The sequence below is a fragment of the Lissotriton helveticus genome, chromosome 7, assembly GCF_964261635.1.
Source record: "Lissotriton helveticus chromosome 7, aLisHel1.1, whole genome shotgun sequence".
In the NCBI taxonomy this organism is placed as follows: Eukaryota; Metazoa; Chordata; class Amphibia; order Caudata; family Salamandridae; genus Lissotriton; species Lissotriton helveticus.
Window position 1 is genome coordinate 607038032 of NC_136068.1, and position 24248 is coordinate 607062279.

Sequence of the window (24248 nt, forward strand, 5' to 3'; positions counted from 1 at the left end):
GTACCTACACAAACTGAAATGGTTTTATGGAATACATGTGAATATAATATTGGCAGACTGCGTTTAGTTATTTAGAAATGTTCCATACAGATGTTTTTGTCATCTGTTAATAATAGCCCACTTGGGTATTGTACCTTATCATGGTTTTTATAAGAATAATTTGTTGTTTTTCCCAAAGAATTGCAAATGTATAATACGAAAACAGGACAGATTTTTATTAGATGAGGTTAATTTGTCCTACATTTCATACATCAAGATCTGGAAACTTCTATAGCATGTTGGAGTTTCTTAAATAATGCACCATAATAATTGAATTAAATGTACCTTCATTGTTTCATAATCTATATATTTATATTAACCTGTGGCTGTAACCACTGTGTAATTCTATTTAGGTCAGAGTTTCCATAAGAAACCATAGCTCCTTCCTGGAAAGTTTTGGGGTGGTCAGTGAATCGGGGGCCAAAAAAAGGGGGGGGTGCAAAAACATTGACTTTCTATGTAAATTTCCATTCACACCCAGTAAAGCTTGCACGGTCCTGCGGTTCCATTCAGGTGAAACTTCAGGGAAGATTTTGCAGGAGTACCTCGGTAACGGAAAACAAAATGAAAATAAATATGCAAGATGTGTGATGGGGCCAGCGGTTGGAAGTTTGGCGACAATGGGGCTTTCGTACAGAACCTGGCCAAAGGGTTCTGCACTCTGTAGTGAATAAAGGGCGTAACATTTGCAACATGTAGGACATCAAGCATATTTGTGAAATCACCTACACTTATTGGATAATAAAATTTGTTGTTAGTGGTATTCAGGTGCGTACAAATATAATGACTGTAAAAATTAATGCAATCAACAGCTTATTAAACCTTGAATACCATTAAAAAATGTGTTTGGTCATTAATTACCTCAATGAAATGTGCCTATTAAATATCTCATCTGATATGGAATTTTAAACAACGCCTTCACATCCATACATTAGCCAATGATAAGGCATGCAGAACCTGACCCGATGGACAACCCTCCGTAGTTTGTTTGACTTTCATTTGTCTAACATTTTAGTTTAAAAAAGATATGTGGTATACTGAGCTGTCTATCTCTACTCTTGCAGCGAAGGCCAGGCCCCTAATATAATAAGGTTGGGATATTTTGTCTAGGTATTATGCCCTGAATAATCGTGCATCCATATTCTTTTATCACTCAACCATTATTTTCCAATATTGAAAATGTCATGCATCCCTTTGGCACCTGCTGGCCACGTCACGCACTCTACAGTCACAGCACTGAATGAACATAGTGTATACCTAAACATTATTTATCAAATATTTCTAGTCTAATCACCCTCTTAGCCGTTTGCCTTGGTCCTCACCAGCCCCCCCTCGCTGCTCGTTAGGGCCACCTTCCTCCGTGAGCCTCATACCTCCGGACTGCCGATAGGGATGCTACTGTCCTAGGCTGATTAATCCTTGGCAACCAGAGTATCATCCAGCTCTCAGTTTTCTTTCTTATTTTAATTGCTGGCTTTCTTGCCCGCTGGTCTGTCCCGTTACCCGCCATCCGCTTCCCGTCATCTGCCTCCACAACACCCCTACCAGGAAGTACTTAGTGGAGGCCACAGCGCTGCCCCATTTGAACAGATCCTCACCAGCTCCCACTCGTTGCTTATTAGTACCTCCTTCCGCCTTGAGCCTCCTCCCTCCAGACTGCTGATAGGGCTGCTCCTGCCCTGGGCTGATTAATCCTTGGCAGCCAGCTTGTCAAGCAGCTCTCAGTTTTCTTTCTTATTTTAGGCGTTGCCTTTTCTGCCCGCTGCGCCGTTCCTGTTTCCCAATACCTGCTTTCCACCGCTCGCCTCCTCAGCATACCTCCCAGGACCACTTAATGGAGTGCGGCCCCATCGAGCAGGTCCTCACCAGCTCCCCCTCCCTGCTCATTAGTTACTCATTCCTTCATGAGCCTCCTCCTTCCCGGCTGCTGTGCTGATTAATACTTAGCAGCCAGCTTGTCACCCAGCTCTCAGTTTTCTTTCTGATTTTAGATGCAGCCTTTTTTGCCTGCTGCTCCATTCCTGTTTCCTGCCAACCACTTCCCCTCACCCAGCTTCCCAATGCCCGCCTCCCCAGTGCTCCTCCCTCCTCTCTGGACTTACTTAATGGAGGCTGCAGCGCGGCCATGCTGCTAGCGCACCAAAGGCCAGCCCGTCTGCGCCTGTCCACGCCTGGACCATGCCCAGCGCCAGCAACCCAGTCTCTCCAGACACCCATCGCAGATCTCCAAACCCTGGACTCCGGACTTCGCAATCACTGATGCCTTGCATCGCATCTCCTTGCTCAACAGTAAGAGCATGCACTGGCCACCACTGTCTCTTCACCTGCAATGTAGGACCTCCTGCACTCACAGAAACCTGCACCACTCCTACTCTGCCGACTGAGACCCCACATGAACCACTCCAATGCCTCCTGACCAATACCAGATCGCTCTGCAATCATGCCACCAAAGTCTAGGACACCATCTCCACCCTTGCCCCGGATGTGACCTTGATCACAGAGACCTGGCTAAACCCCTCCTCCAGTCCCGACATCGCCATAGCAACACCCAACAGCTACAAGATGACACTCTTGGACTGCACCAACAAACAAGGAGGGGGCAATGGCATCACCCACAAAGAATCCATCTGCTACACCACCACCGAAGACAACACCACGCAGATCATAAAACACCTTCATTTCCAACTCCTCACCGACGACAAAACAACCACCAAAGGCACTCGGTGTACAGACCCCAGGACCACACATCTGCCTCTGTGGCACCATCACATACTCCATTATTTCACTCTCCATCAAATCCAAGTACTACATCTTCCTCGGAGACCTCAACTTCCACCTGGACGACCCCACAGACACTAACTCTGCCACCCTCCTGAAGCGAATGAACAACATTGGCATCACCCAGATGATTACAGACCTCACACTCAGAGCAGGGAACACACTGGACCCTATCTTCACATCCAGAAACAGAGTAAAATGCAGCCATGACACAGAACTCACCTGGACCGACCACTCCATTGTTCACTTCACCATAAAGGATCACCTCAGACCACCTCTGACCCTCCCAGCACCTCCTTCCACAGCTGGAGAAAAGTGACAAAGAGCCAATGGATGGATGCCCTCAAAACCACCCGGAACAATGCAGCAACCAACCTGGAGCAAGCTGTCCAGAACTTCAACATCTGGATCAACAACGCCACTGATCGAGTCGGCCCCATCAAACTAGCCAAAACCCACAGATCCACCAAAGAAGCCAGCTTGTACACACCGGAACTCAGCACAATGAAATGCAGCTGTAAACAACTGGAGAGAAGACGGTGCCTCCGCAGAGACAATACAGACCAAGTCACATTCATGTCAGCCCTCAACAAATACCACCAATTACTCAAAAAGTGGCAAAAAAAATGCCCTTGCAGACCGCATTGAGGCAAGCGCACGAGAGAACTCTTCAACATCATCAGAGAGTTCTTCTGTCCAACAGCCACCAAGAACATGATTCCTCCTTCAAAGGAACTCTGCAACACTCTAGCGAATCACTTCCATAACAAGATATCCACCATCTACAGGAAGTTTGAGTCCCAACATGCCGACCTCTTTAGCCTCCTCATTCCAATGGAAAACCCTGGCCTACATCACACCACACCAAACCGAACACCACAGCATCATGAACTCCATCCACTTCAAGAGCACCCACCGTACCCTGCCCCACCACCTCTTCTCAACCTAGGAAGCAACAAGATCATCCACCACCATCTTGCTGCTCCATTTTCCCACCAAAGCCATCAACCTGCAGCTCACCGTACACCTGGAGAGAATTAGATGCTTTACAATATAGTTTTCATGCCAGCCACAGCCCGGAGAGCGCCCTGATTGCCGCCACGGACGACATCCGCCTCCTACTCGACAGAGAAGAATCAGCAGCCCTGATCCTCTTTGACCCACTTTGGAATGTGACCAAGGAAAGCACAAGAAGGAAGTTTAGAATTTAGTTATTTTTTTAGATGTGGGTAACTGCAGTATTTGGGCCAAGACTCGTCCAGTAGTCAGGAAGCCTACTAATCAAAGAAATTGCTGAACGGACTTTGTGAAACCAACATAATGTCAATGCAATCTTCAAAGGGTCAAAGTTCCAGGCTTTGTTTTTGTCCATTTGAGAAAGGCAACATCATATTGTGCAAATTTGCTGATAAAATGAGGTCTCTACATTTGTCTTGATATCTTTAGGCTGAAATGAGATGTTGATTTGGGGTTTGCAATAATAAATAGCGCTGAGTGCTCATAAAATATAGCTTGAATGGGTGTCGCAAGAAACTAAAAAGGTACATTTGTTTCAACTACCTAACACCAATTATTTGGAAAAAAGCTCCAGTGCAAACATCCCAGCAGTAAAATAGTTAAATTATTGGTATACAGATCCAAGAGGATCATGTCATCTTAGTGACAATCTGCATTCTGTACAACTGCCTCTACTGCCAACACCTCTTTCTTTAGTGAGTTTCACTTTTCATAATGGCAGGGAGAATGGAGAGTTGCGCCAAAAGTAAGCCAGTCAAATACAAATGCAAAAACAATCATTGGCAAAGTCAACAGTTCTGGTGTTAGCTGTAGACCTTTGGCTTTGAAAATACTAGTTTGTTTCGTCTTGGTTTTGTAAACATTTGTTGCTGGGGAAGCTCCCCCTCACTAATATAAACAAAATGGCTAAAAGGCAAAGTATTTTTTTGGGTCTCAAATGCACACATCACAATAGTATTCCTTGGCACTGATGGGAACTACTTTGTACATGGATGGATCCCTTGTGAAAGGGCAGACTGCTGTAACTCACAGTGAAATTCACTGAAAACTTTGCTGTTCGGAAGAGCCCTGATCGCAATGTAGCCTTGTAGCTGTGTCTCTCTGAGGAGTGAGCCAAGTTATTGTAATAATATCGATTTCCAAGCGCTTAGAGACCTGCAGGTGATTGGGCGCGCTATAAATCTAAAATAACAATAACAATAACAATAACAAATTAGCCAACGACTGAAGTGGGCTCCTCCACTGCCAAGTGCTGTATGCTGTAGTGAGTGGATGAAAAATGTGAATGACACAGAAAAAGAACCACGGCTGAACAGGGCTGACTTAAGACCCTCATCATTTTTGCAAAATCATATAATAATGGCTAATGGCAGACTTAATACACATGGACTTCGAGGCACTAGCTGCTCTGGTGGTGGGGGCGGGGAGGGTCAGGAGCACCTTAGACATCCTGTATTAGCAGCAGAAGTACCAATAGCGGAGCCATCAGCCCACTGCGAGGAGCATGGCTCTGCCCAATATCTGACAGCAACACATTGAGAGACACTGGAAAAATGGCTTCAGGCTTACCTCACGTGACCGCACTCCTTTGGCATCTTCATCCACGCTAACGCCAAAATGCTCGTCTAAAGAGTTCAAACTGAAATAAAAACAAGTGCAAGGTCAGCATCAGGTAATGGCTGCCGAGAGTAGGATGAGTGCGTGTATACAACTGCTAGACATCACCTCTTCTTTGAGCTACATTAGTCTCATGGTGTATGGTGGCACACACTCATAAAGACAACCCCCCCATGCCCCCACCTCCCCCTGGAGGGTGCAGAGGGAAAATTGCCTCGTGTCCAGCTACACCAAGCCTTTCTCCTCTGGATTCCTAACTGTTTTAGGACATGCTAATTGTGGGAGTGGATCAGCTGCAGGGAATTTATTGTTTCAGGCAAGTGGTCTTGACAACAAAGAAATACAACTATGAAGGGATGGACTGGGCTTCACTGAAACCTGAAAGTGTCCCAGCAGGCTAGTACCTCTAAAAAGCTAGCAGGGCAGGGGCAGAGCCTGCCAAATGTGTCTGGGCTGCAGTTTATTTTCCTTACGTTGATATTCCTTCGTAGTAAAAATAAAAAATAAACCCATGTGTGGCTCGTTTTGTGGACAGATAAAAGGTTATGTGTTGGCGAAAAAATGAGAAAGCAGGTGATCGCCTGTGCCCTTGTAATAATTCACCAGGTTTTACAGGATACATTAGGAACAGTGGTAATGACCCCGGAGCTTCTTCCTGAGGAATCAGTGGCCAAAGATGGCATTAAATGAGAGTTATGTTATGTTAATTTAATTTGTAGAGTGCCCACCCACCCCAAAGGGAGTATCCTGGTGCTGAAACAGGAAAAAATACCAAACTGAAAGTGGAGCAGCACGGGCAGCAAAGTGAGTAGAAGGTTTAAACAACCAGGTTGAATACTTCCTTTTGAAGATTTTAGAGTTGTCCATAAGTCGGATGTGCAGAGGTAGAAGGTTCCAATTTTGTTCTGCCAGATAGGAGAAAGAGCAACCTACCGATCTCATAAGCCAAATAGGAGGGACTTTGGCCAACTGTAAGGTGAAGCAGCGTAGCAGACAAGAAGGCTTACAGAAGGAGATTCTTCTGTTAGGAAAGAGTGGGCAAATATTGTGAGGAGCTTAGTGAGCATGGCATAGAAGTTTAAAGAGTGCTCGTTCACACAGGCAGCCAATGAAGGGCTTCAGCATCGAGAGACACAGACCTGCAAGTCGGGAGGCTGAGGACCAGACGAACAGCAGTGTTTTGAACAATATGGAGGCTTTTCATAAGGTAGTCAGGAATCCCAACACACCAGGTGTTGCCATAGTTAAGGTGACTAGTGATCATAGCCCGATTGACTATTTTTTGGGTGCAGATGGGAAACCATTTGAAAGCTTTTCAGAGCATTGGGGGGGGGTATAGGGGGGGGGGGGTACCAACACAGGGTGAAAATACAGAAGTAACTTGATCAACAATAGAGAGATTTTTTATTTGAGATGATACCATGATTCCTGGCTGAGTTGGTGGGTTTAGGTAAAGTGCCCAGGTCATTGGGCTACCAGTCTGTGAACCAACTAGTTATGCATTTCCCAAAGAGGACAAACTATATTTGGTTTCTGTTGAGTTTAAGATAATTGGCCTCTTCCAGAGGGCAATGTGGCGCATACAAGCACACACATTTTCCTGGGCTTCTTTACATTCTCTGTAATGGAAACAATCAACTGTTTGTCACCGACATAGGTAAATATGTCAAAGCCAAGGTATCAGATTTTCCCGGCCAAAGTGATCATGTAGATGTTGAAGACAGTTGGAGTCCGATATGAGCCCCAACAAACTCCACAAGGAGTCCTACTAGTATCTGAGTGGTAAGGTGGAAGCACAACAGTTTGAGATCTATTTATCAGAAAGTGTTTGAAACATTTCACAGCGTCTAGATAGATTCCAAGCTTGTGCATGCATTTAAGTAGGCTAGCATAGGATACAAGGTCTAGTCTCAGCATCTCTGACAGTAGAGATTTATGCATGTTTTGATATCTATGAATGACGATTAAGAATTGAACGTTTATACTATGTTGGACGTGGAGATTGAATATGATTGTGAGAGTGATCTTGCACCATCTTCCAAATTTACACCACAAGGCAGTCCGTTTTCTGCCATTTACTTGTTTGCAAAAAAGAACAGTAGCTGAACTATATAACCTAGAGGACAACTCCCTAAGTAAATATAGACACTAAAATAAGGGGGATAATTTGACCCAAGATGAAAGAAAAGCTGTTATGAGTTTGGGTGCTGACAGCTCGATTGTCATACGGGAAGCAGATAAGGGCGGGAATATTGCGGTTAAGCGAAAGAGTGATGAAAACAAGAGACAATTGAGTGATGTCCAATGTTATAGAAAAATGAAGGTCAACCCTCTAATTAATGCCCATTGTCTTGGAAAGAAATTGGACTCATAGATTAAAGTGAATTCAGCTATCTTAGAGCTGCCAATCCATGATATCCCTTCATCTATGTCTTAACCAAGATCCAAAAGTCCAGGTCCTCCCAACCTGAGAGGCCCATTATTTCTGGCATAGGGAGTCTCACTGAGCGCTTATCAGAGTATATTGATTTGTTTTTGAAACCTCTGGTAATAAATTTGCACTCATACATAAAGGATGCCATGGATTTGTTAAATAAGATGAGAGATGTGGCATGGGACTCCAGAATAATGTTTGTGTCTTTAGATGTATTAGGACTTCTTACCTGCATACGCAATGAGTTTGTCTTTTTGGCATTGGATAATTTCTTATCGAGCAGGAGTGTGAGGTTGTTAGAACTTTCCAAAATGCTGACAGAAATGGCGGAACCGATTTTGACTAATAACTTCTCATTGTTTGATGGTGACTGGTACAATCAGATCCAGGGAACTGTGATGGAGCCAAGGTTTGCTCCCTCATATGCCGACCTTTTTGTTGGTTGGTTTGAAGGGGTGCATGCCTGAGCCACATCAGCTGAAAATGGGATGTTGATACGGTGTATACATGCGATTCCTCCCCCTGTTTTACCACTCCTTTCCAATCTGATGATGTCATAATTTGATGGTACTAGATTGTCGATGAGTGGCGTGGAGGATTCTGTTAGCCAGGTTTCGGTTAACATTATCAGGTCCAGATCATGTGAAATAAGGAGGTCAGGTACGTCCGATGCATGTCTAGAGCCTGATCTACAATTTAGGAGTGTGCATTTAAGACGGGGTGTGATGAGGGAAGAAGTGGGATTCTGAATGAGTGGGTCTTTTCTTATATTACTGTCGATGATTCCTCTATTGTTGTGTGTAGAGGACCTGTGAGGGTTGGGGGGATAGTAGGATTGGCCATGTGAGCAGGAGATATGGGGATTGTTAGAGAGGGTTCGTAGGAGTGCAGAAGAGAGCATAGGTCGTTCCCCAAAAATGGATTGATGCTTTGCATTGGGCGGGTAGAAAAATTACGAGAGGGAACTGATTTCCAGCTAGGTAGAATAAGTTTAGGGGTGAATGGTATGTGAGTCGGGAGCTCGCTTGATAAAGAAGTTCTTGAAGATCTAGGCGCCATGGTTGTCTCAATATCATCTATTTAAAAGGTTGGAGTTCCTCTTTGATTTGGTGAAGTGCGGACATAATCTCATCCAGTCTGGTGTCTGGAGCGGTTATGAGTGGGGTAGGTGGCTGTGATATGAATGTAGATGGCTGCGATGTGGACTGGTTAGGTGTGTATTCTGTTGTGCAGAAGTGAGTAGAGTTGAAGGCGATGTTGCGTGTGTGGATGGGAGAGTTGTTGATGTAGATGTAGATGGCTGAGTTGCTAGTGTGGCTGGCTGGTGTGTGGGTGTGGGGGTGTGAATGGGAGCGGTGTGTGATCTGAGGGTGGCATGTTTTCTAAATGGTAATGGGGTGTCCTATTATGTGCCAACAACTGACCTGGGGGGGAAGGGTTGGCTGGAATGGGGGGAGTACGTGTTAGGAGTGTTATTATGAAGCAAGAATGAGGTAGGGGGAGAGATGATTAAGGAAGGGGCGATGTTAGCGGGGGGAGCTATGATCGTACCCGAAGGGGGTTTAGTTTCTATTGTAGGTGCATATATTGTCTCAGTACTGGACTGGGGGAGTACGAGTTAGGAGTGTCATTGTGAAGCAAGGATGAGGTAGGGGGAGAGGTGTTTATGGAAGGGGTGATGTTAGGGGGGGAGCTATGATCCTACCCGGAGGGGGTTCAGTTTCTATTGGAGGTGCGTATTTTGTCTCAGTTGTGCTAGGTGCAGGTAAAGTGGGTGGGTTAGGTGCAGTGAAATGAGGTATGTTGGTGGGAGGGGTAGTCAGGGTGGAAGAAGCGTATGGATCCGCTGCCTGTAGTGGACGGGGTAATAGAGGGGGAGGCTGACTGAGGGGATTGGAGATGTGACATCTTGTAGGCTGAAGGTGGGAGTAGCTTGGGTAGTAGTTTGGGTTTTAGACACTTGGTCTTTAATAATGGGGAAGATGTAAGATTTGAACTACGGTCCGTGGATTGAATGAGGATTGTTCCGTTATTGTAGATGATGATGGTTGCTGTCGCTTGGAAAAGCTGGGATGGGGCAATAGAAATAACTAGACCATGCGCATATTTCCTAGTGGAAGATATCGTAAATGAGGCTAGGAATGCTTTCCTCCATTGGGCTCTTCGTTTTGTGTGGAAAATGATATCAGTGGTTGTGTTCGCGTTGTGTAGTGAGAAATAGGGATCAGCAAAGAGTTTCAGGGTGCAATTTTATAAAATTGTGCTTGAAACGTTTGGCAGATTTTTTTTGAGAGGTTGGGGGGATAAATTATGTTGTAAGTATGTGTGCCTGTGAGTTCCATGATATGCACAGAAAAGTAGGTGCGGTGAAAAGGGCGCAAAAGTGTGTATGGGTGTATGGGACTCAAGAGAGATCTATGGAATCCGGTGAGAAGAGTTTGGGAAGGAGGGTGGATAGGGGAGGGTGAAAATAACAACTGCAGCTGTGACTAATTTATTATGAGCTGAGAGAGAGAGGGGGTTGGATCTCAGAAGTCCTGATGGTTGCACCATGAGTGCCAGGTGCTGGGTAGGATGTGGGGTAAAAGAGAAGAAAACACACGGGGCATAGATATAGAGTAGAGGGAGATAAATTGAGGGAAGATTGTAATGAAAGTCTGAACTGAAATGAGAGGGAAGAGCCGTCGGTCGCCGTAAAAACGAAGGGCTATAACACTGTGGGGATGGCAGTCTAAAATGTCCGACTCCTTAGTAGAGGTCTTCCTAAACAGCTATGTAGTCCTCTCTTTGTTTCCATTACCCGGGGAGGGAACCAGTGTAGTCCTGTTTTAGTGTCCATCAAACTGTTGGGGAACTGTGGGGGAGCCAGAGAAGTCCTGTTTCACTGTCCATCAAACTGTTAAGGTCCATGGTCGTATTTCAGTTGTAATGAAATTAGGATCAAAAAGAAATGCTCTTAAAACACACTTGGAAGTGACCAGTGGGTGGGTGGGGGAGGCCCCTTGCCCTTGTTTTATAAGCTATCGGCCAATTTTGAGATAGTAGAAACCCAGAGCCACTGACCTGCTAATTAATATGTGGACAAGATAAAAGTAATTATAAAGTCAATTGAACAAAGGTACAACTACCTCGACTGCGAGGTCATGGCTGTAGTTGTTTCTGCTAAAGATTAGTTTGCTCCTTTTGCTGGCAGCGTATGCCCCATTAGTGCATGAGGGATCTGTTTCCATGGTGTAGTGGACGCTGTTTGAGTATTCTTTCATATTCTTCAGGATTAGGGTTTCCGTCATAAGAAACACAACAAACGCTCTATCGGCGTTGTTGAGTGTTGCTCCTGAGGGGGGCGGGGCTGCAAGTGGCCTCTCTCCGAGGGCCGACCACAGACGGACGACCCTATCTGGCCCAAGAACGCTCAATCCTCCGGCGATCTGCAAGCGCGATGTCCCGCTGCTGTCGGGGGATCCTGCTCAATCGGGGACAACCCACCACCTCCTCCAGGGGCATCCAGGACGTGCGTCAGCCCCGCTGCAAGAAAGAAAGCAACCGCACCGGGTCAGCTTGCCGCTGCCGAACAAAGAGGGCCAGGAGGATCTGCCACTTTTCCGTGGGATCTCCGGGGGCCCACTGCTGCCTTACTCCCGAAGATTTGCAGCTCCGCTCTGTGGTCTCTCTGTGTGCAGGCTATGAAACACATCAAGTGATCTCTCCTTAATAAAGTTTTTAGGATAACATGGGTGACCTTGTCAAATGCCGTAAGAGGTCCAAGAGGATCAGGGCCTTGATCCAATAATTCTGGGTATATAATCTTTAGCTCCTAATAGAGGTGTCTAGGTTCTATGGGTGGCTCTAAAAAGCGGACTAAGAGTAATCAAGATGATTAGATTCTAAATAGGTAGTAAGTTGTGTGCTGACCAGCGTATGCAGCAGCTTAGTAGGAAAAGACACCATGAATGTCAGTTTAGTTTTCAAGCCTCAGAGGATCAGCAGAGGATTTCTTTTAGCAGGAAGAATACATTGCTGTGCTTCTGTGCAGCTGGAGCCTTAGAGGTGAAATTGAGTTAAGAGCGTTCGTAATATGGTGATTAAAACTATTAGTTGGTTGCTGCAAAGATGCTAATTTTACGGTCTAGGGTAAAGTTCAAGGCAACTTCTAATTTTTCTTTCGATACCAGTTTCCATAATCTGGTTTTGATTTTAGGATGACTAGCAGCGGTGTTGTGAGGCACGGGTGGAGAAGGCTAGACAATAAAAAAAATTGATCAGACCAGGCTTCCTATAGGGGATATCAACCTAAAGTTTGCAATGTTTGTAAATATGAGGTTGAGTATGTGGACAGTTTAGCGAGTGGGGTAGAGGACCAATTGGAAGAGGCAGACAGTGTTAAGGTTATCGGCTAGTATTATTGCATTATTATTAGAGGTATCCTGTAGGTGGAAATTAAAATCAACTTGAATTAGGAAATTGTGATATTTAATTATATTGAGGACAATAATGTTCAAAAGCTTGTGACTAAAGTCCTTTTTTGGATCAGGTGCCCTATATTTCAGGGTGCCTTATCTTGGAACTAAAGAATAATGCAATTCCCTCATCAATTTCAACCAGTCTATCCAATCCAAGGACTTTATAGCCAGGAGTTGTGGCTGTATTTAGCCAGGTCTAAGAGATGAAGCAAAGGTCTGGAGATTTGGATTGGAGTAGCTCCCGAACTTCCATTTTGTGTTTCGGAATGGAACAAGCATTAACACAAATACAATTAAGTTGGGATCCTGTCTTGCTAAAGGAGGATGTAAACTATTTTTGCTGTGTGGAAGATGACAGTTAGTAGGAGAAACTTGTAAATGTTACTCAGGGAGGTGGCGGGGTTGAGTAGAAGTGGCATTCTCTGCAACTAAATGAACCTTCAGTAAAGGTAGGGGAGGCCTTACAGCAGCCACTGGCGGCAAGCTTTTTAAAGCTGTGGAAAAGGAGAGAAGGCTCGGAGGCCTCGTTTTCCTCTTGGAGCAGAGCTGAGGTCCTAGTGGACAGCCTAGTCTGTTCACGGATGGGGTGTACAGACTTGCTTAAGGTGTGCCCACTGCACATCCACGCTGTGGAAACCATTTAGGAGGCGGCAGACTGCAGTGCTGAATTTGTAAAATATTAAGTGCCAGGGCTCTGACCAGGAGGCCACTGCAGCTTGCACCACTCATCGCCCTTGTCATCGCTGCCAAAACAACTACTAACCATCTCTCTCGCATATAAATGCGACAGTTCAGATTATTCTAGGTCCACAAAGTAAAAGGAATGGCTGGGGAGGCAGGTATTAGCACTATTTTAATGTATATTGTTTTCTTAAACAACCGTTGGTCTGCTCGTCTCTAAATTAGATGAGCACCGCTACCATGTGGTAGACTAAGTATGCTGTTGACAATTAGGTGCCGGTGCAGAGCACTAGAAACCAATTAAGTGCCGGTGCTGAGCACCGGAAAGCACCGGCTCAAATTAAGCACTGCGGCAGAGGCATAAGACAGCACTTACTAAGGCACTCCAGTGTAACCAAGAGGAAGTCCGGCAAGAAAAGTGGCGAAATTAAGAAATCATTGCAAATTAAAATAAATAAACCTATAATAAGCAAAAGGAGGTAAAATAAATTCGAGGGTCACATATACGGAAATAAAAGTGATAACAGAAATACAAGCAAGGTAAAATGAGAAGGAGATCCGAAAGGGCCAATCAACCATTAGCTGGAGGGCTAAGGCACAGGGGAAGCAAGAGGGGCAGGTAAGTGACTCACTGACCATTTGTGGTGCAAGGGGTTGAGTAAGATTAGCGCAGTGACCATTTTGAAGGTAGTAGAAGCATGAGCGAGCAATGATCCAGGAAAGCAAGTGTAAGTCAGGTAGCAAAAATGGCAAAATAAAGAATTGCTGGCAAATATAAAGAATTAACACAATAAAAGAAAATAATAGAAAACGAGGCTAGGCAACTTCAAGGGGGCAATACAAGGTAATAAAAGTGATGAGAGAAATAAAAGCAAGTTAACGGGTCTGAAAGGGCTGGAAGCTGGAAGCAGAAGGAAAACAAAAAGGGCCAGTAAGCAAGTCAGTGATCATTTGTGGTCCAGTAAAATGAGCAGCTCACCTGACACTGTCACTGGAGGAATGTTGCTCATCAAAGCCCAGGTCCAAGACACCATCGATGTTGAGGTTTAGCACAGGGTTGGCTCTAGGGAAATATACAACATTATATGAAGGTCAACAAGTTGTTTCAGCAAATCTGATTGGCTGTCTTGATACTTGGCAGAAACAACCGTTCTTTTAGGCCCAAATAATTGGTCAGATGGCAACCAACGAGATTGAAATATGTATTGTATAGATATAATTAAATATTGATTACAATCATAAGAAAAGATAAAATCCATCATCAGTTCTAAAACCTACTACAATAGTTAAAATCAGTCGTAAATTCTAAATCCCACTACAGTAATTTATCACAATAGACTATGATAGCACAGTTAACAAAAAAATAATAGTAACATGTATAGTAATTTAAAATGTATTGCAATAAACACAATTCAGAACATTTACTAGCTTCCCGATGAATTGATAGTCTTTTGTGGAGAAGCAATATTAATTGCTTCTTACAGTGTTCTACAGTCTGCTTTAATTAAATCAAACTATAGGTATTTTTACCTGAAGGCTAAAAGAGTTGGACGTATTATAATATATGTGCCAGAGATTTGTATTTCTAGCCACAAAAGCGGCAGAGTCTTAGCGGATGACATTTCTTGTTCTACAGCCTTCAAATTGAGCTATTGGTATGTACAAGAGGCGATATCTCAAATACTTAAGTTTGCATCCTGGATTTAGAGTTGGCAATAAATAACTCTGAGATATGTCCAAGTGTCTAAGATGAGGTCTGAGAACTTATATGACTGTCAACAGGTCAGATCAGTCTGCCATGAGTTGACCTTCAAACTCTTCAGTATCAGATCTTTCCGGGCCAACCATGGCAGTCTTGAAATCTGCGGTAGAAAGCGTAGATTGTGCTGACTAATAACCTTAGCAATCGCCACAATGTTTAGGCTTGAATAATTGTAGCTTATTGTACATGAAATATTTCCGCGAATCTTCACAGGCACTGATGCAGTCGGACACATAATTTAAAACCAGTCCTGCTTGTCTCAACAGTAGTAAAGTTAAGGTGAGCTCCAACCGAAGTTTACAATGAAGGGTAAAGAGCGAAGACCAAGTAATACCTTAACTTTATTGGTATAAAGTTTATCTAGCTCAGCAACAATTTTATCATCAAAGATAATGGAGACGTACATCAGAGTTGGAGTTAATTGCCGTTGAGCACAGAAACAGATGGAGAGATGGCCTGACCACCATATGTTTGAAAGTATTTTTTAAGTGACCAAGTGACTAATTGTGCTTTTATCCACTTATCTATTAGGTGGTCTCTCCAGGTGACATTTATGAACAATTATTGCACCCAGATAGTTGTAGGAGGCCTCTTCTTGTAGGGGTTTATTATTGAGCATCAGTCTTAATGAGTTTCTACCACTCTCTAAACACATACATTTGATCTTTTCACAGTTGATCTGTAAGTCATTCAGTCTATTGAATTCGCCAAGTCTTGACATTTGAGATTGTAGCACTCTAGGGGTTAACAGAAAAATACAATGGGCCCGATTCACAAAAGTAATCTGAGACAAAATCCTAATTTTACGACTTTCGGTATTCACAAAGGGCATTTAGGAGTAGTAGGTTGTGCACTGTTTGAAGTGTGTCAGTGATTTTTTTAGAGAGACCAGTATCAACCACATTCCAATAGTCCAGCGATAGTATCAATAGGGTAGGAGCTAGCTCTTTTCCCAGGTTAATCTGCATGAGCGGGAGGAGATTCTGGAAGAAGAGGCAACTTAGTGTTTGTTTAATGATGACTACATTGATTTGCAATGGGGTGCCCATACTGATTGGCCAACTAAATTGTGACTCAAGGCTGGCTACTCCTGCAATTAAAATGTAATTCATTGGTCCATCCTGAATGAGAAAACACTTCTTCATCCTGTGTTTAGTGATCTAGGCACACTGCAATGTGCGTGTGAGACTGTGATAGGTTTTACAAGATAAGTATTTTTGTGCTTTTAACTGTAGTGCCAGTGGAACCAACAAATGCTTGGGTCTGGTTACTACCTGGCCTAGACCACTCTAACTAGATAAACAACAAGAATGGCCAGGTAAATACATTCAAAATATTAACATTGACACCACACCTAGCCAATAATCCTAAGCGGGCAACGTTTTCATTCTGATAGTTTTTACTTATTTACATATTTTTCCAATTCAAAATGTGCGAAAAGAGACACTGTTGTCAAATACATTGAACACCATCAACACATATTACAAACAATGAGAACATGAATAAATGAAAAACATTCATATATCAAACAATGAAGAAATGAAAAACATTCATAAAGACACCATATATAAACACAAGGGGGATGCCTCCAAATATTACATTCATGGGGCACCAGTCCTAATATCGTATATACAAACAAGCGATCAAACAATAATTTTCATAGGCCTGCCTGTCAACTACACTGAAAACTGTTTTTTTTATCAGGGTCTCATTTGCAAGAAAGGATTATTTAAACTGCATTTCTGCAACACCCATAAAAATTCATATTCCAGCATAGAGTCAACGCGTTTCAAACTCTTACAACACTCAGGGGTTCTCCAGGTTGGTTAGAATCCTTTGAAGATTGGTGTAGGAGGAGTAGGATCTCTTATGACAGCTCCTGGGTAATTTTGGTTGTTGTTGTTGTGATGTAGTGTTTGATAGATTGGAAGTTAGCGCTGAAGGATTTTTTTCTGCACTCTTTTGTACCCAGGATGCATAGCCCTCCTTGCCGCATTATACCAACCTCTTTTTTGCCTACTTCATACCACTCACCCCTCCATGTTGTACTTGTTCGTCCCCGGGATTCCTGGACCTCCCTGCACTGCATTGGAAGGCATTGTCTTTGCTTCCTTCATTGCCTTTACAGCTTTCAGCTTCCTCTTGAAACTGCAAGAATAAAGACAGAGGTAAAAGTTAGTGTCAACCAAAGATGCATCGAACAAACCAAACAATCAGCCAACCAGGAAGCCAGATGGCCAATAAGGAAATAAAAGTAAGGGAAAGTAGGTGTGAGACATGCCCCGTTTTAAATCCCTCCTAACGTGAATGCCTCATGACATAGTGTTATATCTAAGGTTTTATACTATGCATCTTCCCTGTTACTCTGCCTCTACTGCTCAGCCAGCGTGAACGGTATGGGTAGAATGTTGGTGTGGATGGTGATGTCATTGGAATGTGAGGATTGCTGTGAGGTGGAGTGGCAGTTAGATCCTGGGCTGAGCAGCAGGGAGGCTGCTGCTGGTGGGGCCTTATTTACATCTTTACTGGAAAACCTACTTAACATCCAAGAACAATAAACGTATTCATCTGTAACCTAACCATGTCTACTGGAACTCCTTCCTACGATACAACACATAGGTTAGAAATTGCACCAAAGGCGGGTATTGGTGGGGAAGGCACAGATATGTGATGCGGTGGCAGAAGCAAGAAAACTATCCAGAGCAAGTAAATATGTGTGCCCACCAGCTAGTCAACAAGTTATCAAAATAGCCAGCTGGATAGTCAGACCGCCACATAAAGCACTGACTAATTAACCAACCAGTTGGTTATCCACTCAGCTAGCTACATATTTATTCAGGACAATAAGCAGCCAGCCAGTGAACCAATCAGTTATCCAGACACTGAGTAGAGCAACAAGGCAGATAACCAAACAACCAACCAACAAGCCAATAAAACAGCAAAGCAACATACAATTTATCCAACCAGCCAGAGTCAACAAGCCAACCAACAAATCAAAAAACAACCAGCAACTACTCGACCAATTAGTCATACAGCACACCATCTAAGCAGTGAGCCAACCAACCTATCACTCATTCAGCACGTCATGTAGCTAACATGTCAAATAGGCAAATCAGTCTGACAACCAACCAGCAGGCTGGCAACCAAATTTGTCAACCAGTTAGGTGGCCAACCAAATCAACCAGCCAGCTAGTTAATCTACTAACCCTCAATCTGTCATGCTAACTAGTCAGTCAGCAACCCAACCAACCAACAAACTAATAAGCATCCCAACAGTCCATCTTGCCACCAAACCAGTCAAATCCAATACACTGATTTAATCAAAAGTTCAGACACAGTTACAGTATTAGTCATCAAGCCAATTAGATATCTTACATTTTCCATTTAGTTGCAGTAACACTGATGTTGCCTGCAGGCCGGCAAGCTCCATTATTGGGGTAACTGAATGCGGATGTCTAGAGCTGTTCGGTCCTAGTCTGGGTAAACATGCTGCTATCATGCTGGGCAGGTCTGGCTATGGACCACCATCCACTAAAGTTACACAATTTTTCAAAGTTCTGTCATATTCTCTCAGTCCATTGGGAAGACTTTCCTATTTGTTCTGATCTTGTTTGCTATCGTGCCAATTGAGAGAACCAGTATCATGCCATGCCTTACAATATTTCCCTCAGTGAGGGTACTCATGGGAAGCAGAGCCATAGCTGGTCACTTGGGAAGTCCTTCTTCGGCAAATTTGAAGCAAGGGTATCATTTTGCAGGCCCACCCACTCTATAGGGTTGCTGTGGGGTCGTCTTCTTTTATGAACCATATTTGTTGTTTGGCCACAGTAGGACAGGTTGTAGGTTTCTAGCTTAGAGGTATGGCGAGTCAGGCGTGGCCGTATCCACCCTTTGGGGTGGAGGAGGGACCCAGAGGAGGGGAAGAGTAGGATTAAGGATGTGGAGCAAGACAAAGGGTTGTTCGTTTGGAGATGATTGTTTGGGTGTTAGAGAGGGAGATTATGGAATGCAAGGGAGGGCTGTGAATGGATGATAAAATAATGATGTTGCCGAGAGTTGTTTTGGGGTATGTTACAAAAATGGAAATGTTAAGGGGAGGATGTCAGATTTTAGTATGTATTAGCTGGGATGGTTCTCTTCTTGTATTTGTAAATAATAAATATTGATAACTTCAAGCCTTTCTGCTATAGCAGGGTAGTGGACCTGTCCTACTGAATCCATACATCCTGAAGCTTCGACTCATCCATCACTGAGGTATTACATTCCTTATCAATTCCAAGCAGTAACCGAGGCAAGGTCAAACAGTGTAAATGTGCCCACGGTTGAGCCCTTAAAAATGCCTGCTGTAGATAACATGAACATCATTAATAGTCTGGTTCCCACCAGGCTTCATTTCAGAGTGAATAAGTGGGGTGAAAGGGGGGGCGGTGGTTGGGGTTGGGGTAGTAATACAATGGCAGCCATTTTGTCATTAAATTTACAGAATGTTCCAAATGAGCCCGTTTAACCGTAGGGCAGGCATATTTAAATATAAAGATATTTCTGACCTACTGACCTCTAGGTGACAACTGGTCTGTGTCCCCATAGTGTATACTTCTCACAAGAATATTTAACAGTAAAGTGCCAGTGGGCATCTCTAATCTGACCATGGGCGCCACCCCATCCAAGCCACTACCCGGTTCTGCAGATCTTCTCGACAGTATGACTTAATTAAACATCAAACAATGCATTAAAGACACCATATATTTTAAGGGCCATGCTTTGGACCTTGCTCTAGGCTGACATATCCTCCAGAAATATATCACCCGCGAAAATAGCGCAACTACTCGATTCTGTGGCCCAAACATATAAACATTAGCCTTTCTCTGTGCCTTGTTAGAATACACTATAGGACAAGCAGGGCGCCTGAGAGGGGCTAAAGGGCAATGGAAAGGGAGACGAATGTGGATTGGCAGGAGTACTAAGTGAGAGAGAACACAACATTTTGTAAAATAACCATCATTGTTGAAGACTTTCAAAACAGAGGGAAAAGTGTGCGTGCGTTTTTGTCTGGTGTAGGTAACAATTCCTGCTGAAATCTGACATACACCTCACTATACCCGACTGAAAGCACCTGTACCCAACTATTTAGAAGAAAATACATTTATTAGGGTGGTGTAACACCCAAAGTACCCCCCCATGAAGCTATGCCCCTGACAGGCACATACTAGGACATGTGACCAACCAAAACATTAAGATAGTGAACACAAGTTATTAATAATATTTTCCATTTTTAGAAAACAACCGAAAAGATCAACACATTTTTTGCATTAGCAATGAGCGAGTTTGCAGACATATTATATCAAATCCGTTGTATTTACTTTGAACTTTAGGAAACAATGTAGAGAATGTAAAGTCAGGATGGCAAACCACGTGATAGTGGAAACACTGATGGTTCAATAAATCACTTGAAGGAGAAAATGTAAAAATGTGTTTAAACAGAGAGCTCAGGCGTGTCCAAGACAAAACAATGACAAAACCAACCAACAGAAACAATAAATGAATTAGAAAAGCAATGGCAAACCAGCGAATTTAGATCTAAGTTAGATCTATAAAAAAATAATACAATTAAGATGCTCAAAGGCGTTTTTTTCCCCTTTTTTTGAGGCCATCATCCCCTATGGTATCGCTTTTTTTGAGGCCCAGCAGGGAGGAAGCAAAATAGAGAGAATGGGTTGGAGAATAGGTTGGGGAAGGCAACACAGGGTACAGGTGGGTAAGGAAGCACAAATGGGAGAAAGAACCACCACAGAGGGTATGGGAGCGGGAAGCGATACAGATGGGATGGAAGGAACCCAGGTTTCCAATGCCGGCCGCACAGTACCACCTGTGATGAAGCAGTGTCAACAGCACAACACAACTGTGGTATGCCAACAAAAATGCACTTACACTTTTTCTGGATGAGCAGACAGCGCCCAAGCTCATGACGTAGTGTTCATTAGTAGTAAGCGCTGTGCAAGTGGTGTTAAGCTTGTATGATGGAAAGTGAATGCATTTATAAACTGTGCACAGTATATTGATCAGTGATCTCATACCTCTTCCTGGTGCAAGCCAGAGCCGTGATCATTATTACGGTGAGGAGCACTAGTCCTACAGCTAAGCCGACTATGATGCCAACAAACGTGTTATTGTTGTTCCCTGGTAAGGCAGCCGACCCACCCTGCAAACAAAGGACAAACATCAGCAATTGCCTTTTAGAAACCAGCACAGAGCCATGACCTCCTTACAGAACCACCTCAGGGCGGCATACTTACAATAACCGTGAGTCCAAACTGTATGAGTTCAGACAATGCTTCTGGAGCATCCCGGATGAGTCTGTGAAATGGAAATAAAAACTGTGAGTTAAATGTACTCATGATTAAAAGTGAATTCAGTCGCTTGCATGTGTGCCTGTTGGGAAAACATAATATTACTTACAGACTGGTGGACCTTTCTTCCACCAGTATTAGTTAAATGTTGTGGATTCTCTTTGGCATCTGCTGCATAGCAACTACCGTTCTTGAACTCTCCAAAACAACTCCTCAACCTCTCCAAGGCAAGCAACTGACAACCAAAGACCTCTGTAGAGGGCCTATTATTATTTGCACGATCGGCCATTGGCCTCTATAGGACAAACCCTGACATCTCTAGGAGAACCGTTACATCTCTGTAGGACAATCATTTGCCCCTACTGGTCAACATCTAACCTCTGAAGGACAACACCCAACCTCTGCAGAACAAAACATTGGCAACCAAAGACCTCTATCAGATGGCCTCTCATTCACTGCTAGATCAGCCCTCGACCTCCAGAAGAGAACCCTTATATCCCCACTGGCTACAAAACCCTCAGGAAAGATCACCAAAAATACAAAGTAGGGGGGTGACAATAATATACAAAAATGAGTTTGAATGTGTGTCCATCCCTCTTGAGTACTTGGAAGACGCTGAAGGTTTAGGCTTCCGCCTCATACTGTCGGCCCAACAGTCCATAGCTGGGGCTCTTATCTATAGAAACCCGGGTCATGTTGGTCCTTTTCTGAGATTGCTGGGCAGTACTTAAGCCTCTTGGTCCACCAAATATGCATATTTTGTAGCCTTAGGTGAGTGACTTCAATCTCCATATGGGTAAACCATTAGATTCTGAGGTAACTTCACTCTTAAATACTACGACCCTTTACCACTTGCATGGTCTGATCACCATCTAATCCAGTTTAAGTAGCAAAATACAAAAAAACAATCTTATTCCCATGGAGAAAACCCGAATTATGTTGCAGGCCCTGCATAAAATTCATCCAGCAGATCTGTCCAGCTCTCTGGAAGAAAATATTCCTCTTCTTTCCGGAACACTAAAATCGGATGTTGAGTCCTTGGATGACTGGATTTTTAACACTATAAATAACTTGGCTCCGTGCCTCTGTACGTATTTCCCACAGACCCAAACACATGGACCTCTGGTTGAATGAAGACCTCAGGTCTGGTGTGAAACATTGCAAATGCCTTGAAAGGAAATGGCAGCAGAGTTATAGTCCGGCTGACAAAATTACCTATAAGCTAGCACTGAAAAACTATTACTCTGAGGTCCGCTCAGCTAAAAAAGCTTTAATTGAGACTAGGATAGCGGAGTCAGGCAACAAATATAAAGAGATTTTTAAAATAGGAAAAACCTTCATGAGCCCCGAGGCAGTCATTAGAGGCCACCAACCCTCAGCTGAATGGTGCAATCTTCTGATTTCCTTCTTTCACGACAAAATGTATATTATTCAGGCAAGCCTACTTGCTGATGCACAGTCAGAAGGGACTCATTCTGAGATAGCAAGTCCTAGTAAGACCATTCCTGGGATGCCAACTCTTTCAAACTCCTTACTTATTTCCTTGGAGGAATCATTGGTGGCCATCAGGAGCCTTAAATTTGGGTCTCCATCTGCACTCTCATGCACTCTCATGATACTTGCTAAACCTGCACAAATCATCAATCCTATTGTAAACAGAGTGTTGAATATCTCATTGTCAGCTGGAATGGGCCCGGTACAATAGGAAAGAGCTAACATTCTGCCTTTACTTAAAAAGAACCACAGCTGATCCCAAAGATCCAGTGAATCATAGGCGCATTTCCCTTATCCCTGCTTTTTCAAAAACTGTGGAAAAATGTATAACTCACAACTGTCACAATATTTTGACATGCATAATCTTTTCCAACCCAAGTCAATCTGGATTCAGACCCCACTTTAGCACTTATACATTCCTGTTAGAGGTCACCGAGCATATAAAGGACTCCCTAGACAAAGGGGGAAGGCCATCTTGATTATGTTGGACTTATTGGAGGCCTTCAAAACAGTCTCCCATCAGAGACACCTTAACCACCTCCAATTTATTGGGATTGGTGGTCTAGCCCTGAAGTGGCTTACCTCATTCTAGAATGTAAGAAGTCTAGACGTTTGGATACCCCCTTTCTCTTACATCAGCTCGTGAGCTAACTGTAGAGTGCCCCAGGGCTCAGCACTCAGCCCTACCTTGTTTAATGTCTATCTTATGCCTTTAGCTGAGATCTTAGGCGCTAAGGTAATCTCATATGCTCACGATTTACAGCTTCTTTTCTCCAGTGGAAAGGGAGAAGAGCTTGCTGGGGAATTATTTAAAAACTGCCTCTCCAATGTGGTTCCCCTGTTACCCATTAATCAATTAAAATGTAATCCTGATAAAAAAGAGATTATGTTTTTTGGCCTGACATCGCCAGATTCATGGATGACCTTTTTGCGAAAGGACGCCCCCCCTCCCTGGCTCTCAACAAGATACAAGTGAAGAAATCAAATTTGATGGTGTCCTTTATTTTTAACCACAAATGTAGGCAGTGGTTAGTTCCTGCTTTGGGATGTTACACACTCTGAAAAAATGTCTTCCCTTGCTGACAAAGCTAAGAAAACAGTGATCCAAGCACTGATAACTTCCAGATTGGAATACGGAAAGGAATTATGCTTGTGTCTCCCAGAGTATCTTCCTACCAGACTTCGAGTGGTGCAGAATTTGGCGGCCCGAATCCTCCTAAATCTTCCCCTGAGAAACCATATATCCCGTCATTTGAAGGAACTTCACTGGCTCTCTGTTAAAAATAGGATTCTTTATAAATCCCTGGTCATTGTTCACAAAGCCCTGCAAGCTACTGGAGTCGGTTATCTGACAGAGAGGATTCGTGACTATGTCCCTTCCAGAAACTTACAGTCCTCCTCTGATGGATTGGCTAGAGCTCCTAAAATCTGTCAGGCCAGAACTGGAGGTAGGTCTTTTTCTAATCCTGGACTGGTCTCCTGGGAAAAACTCCCTGTGGGGCTACTTATCACAAGTGTACTTTCCACCTTAAGTATGGCTTTTGAAACAATCTTACCAGGACGATCTGTGTTTTGTAGGCTGCCTTGATTCTAGCACCCGGACACTACTTGTATATCTT

The 24248-nt window shown here is 43.7% G+C and overlaps 1 protein-coding gene across 2 annotated transcripts in view; it reads right to left on the reverse strand.

Annotated features, from left to right (window-relative positions):
- CDHR2 (cadherin related family member 2) overlaps positions 1–24248 on the reverse strand; it is a 365548-nt gene that overhangs the window by 20479 nt on the left and 320821 nt on the right. For both annotated transcript variants that reach the window (XR_013598636.1, XM_078652806.1), the window contains exons 27-31: positions 21082–21142; positions 20863–20987; positions 16823–16936; positions 14006–14089; positions 5404–5473 (exon numbers count right to left, since the gene is read on the reverse strand). Coding sequence is in view for 1 of the 2 variants with exons in the window: in XM_078652806.1 (XP_078508932.1) it covers positions 5404–5473; positions 14006–14089; positions 16823–16936; positions 20863–20987; positions 21082–21142 (454 nt within the window). In the remaining variant the exon portion in view is untranslated. The remainder of the gene's footprint in view (positions 1–5403; positions 5474–14005; positions 14090–16822; positions 16937–20862; positions 20988–21081; positions 21143–24248) is intronic.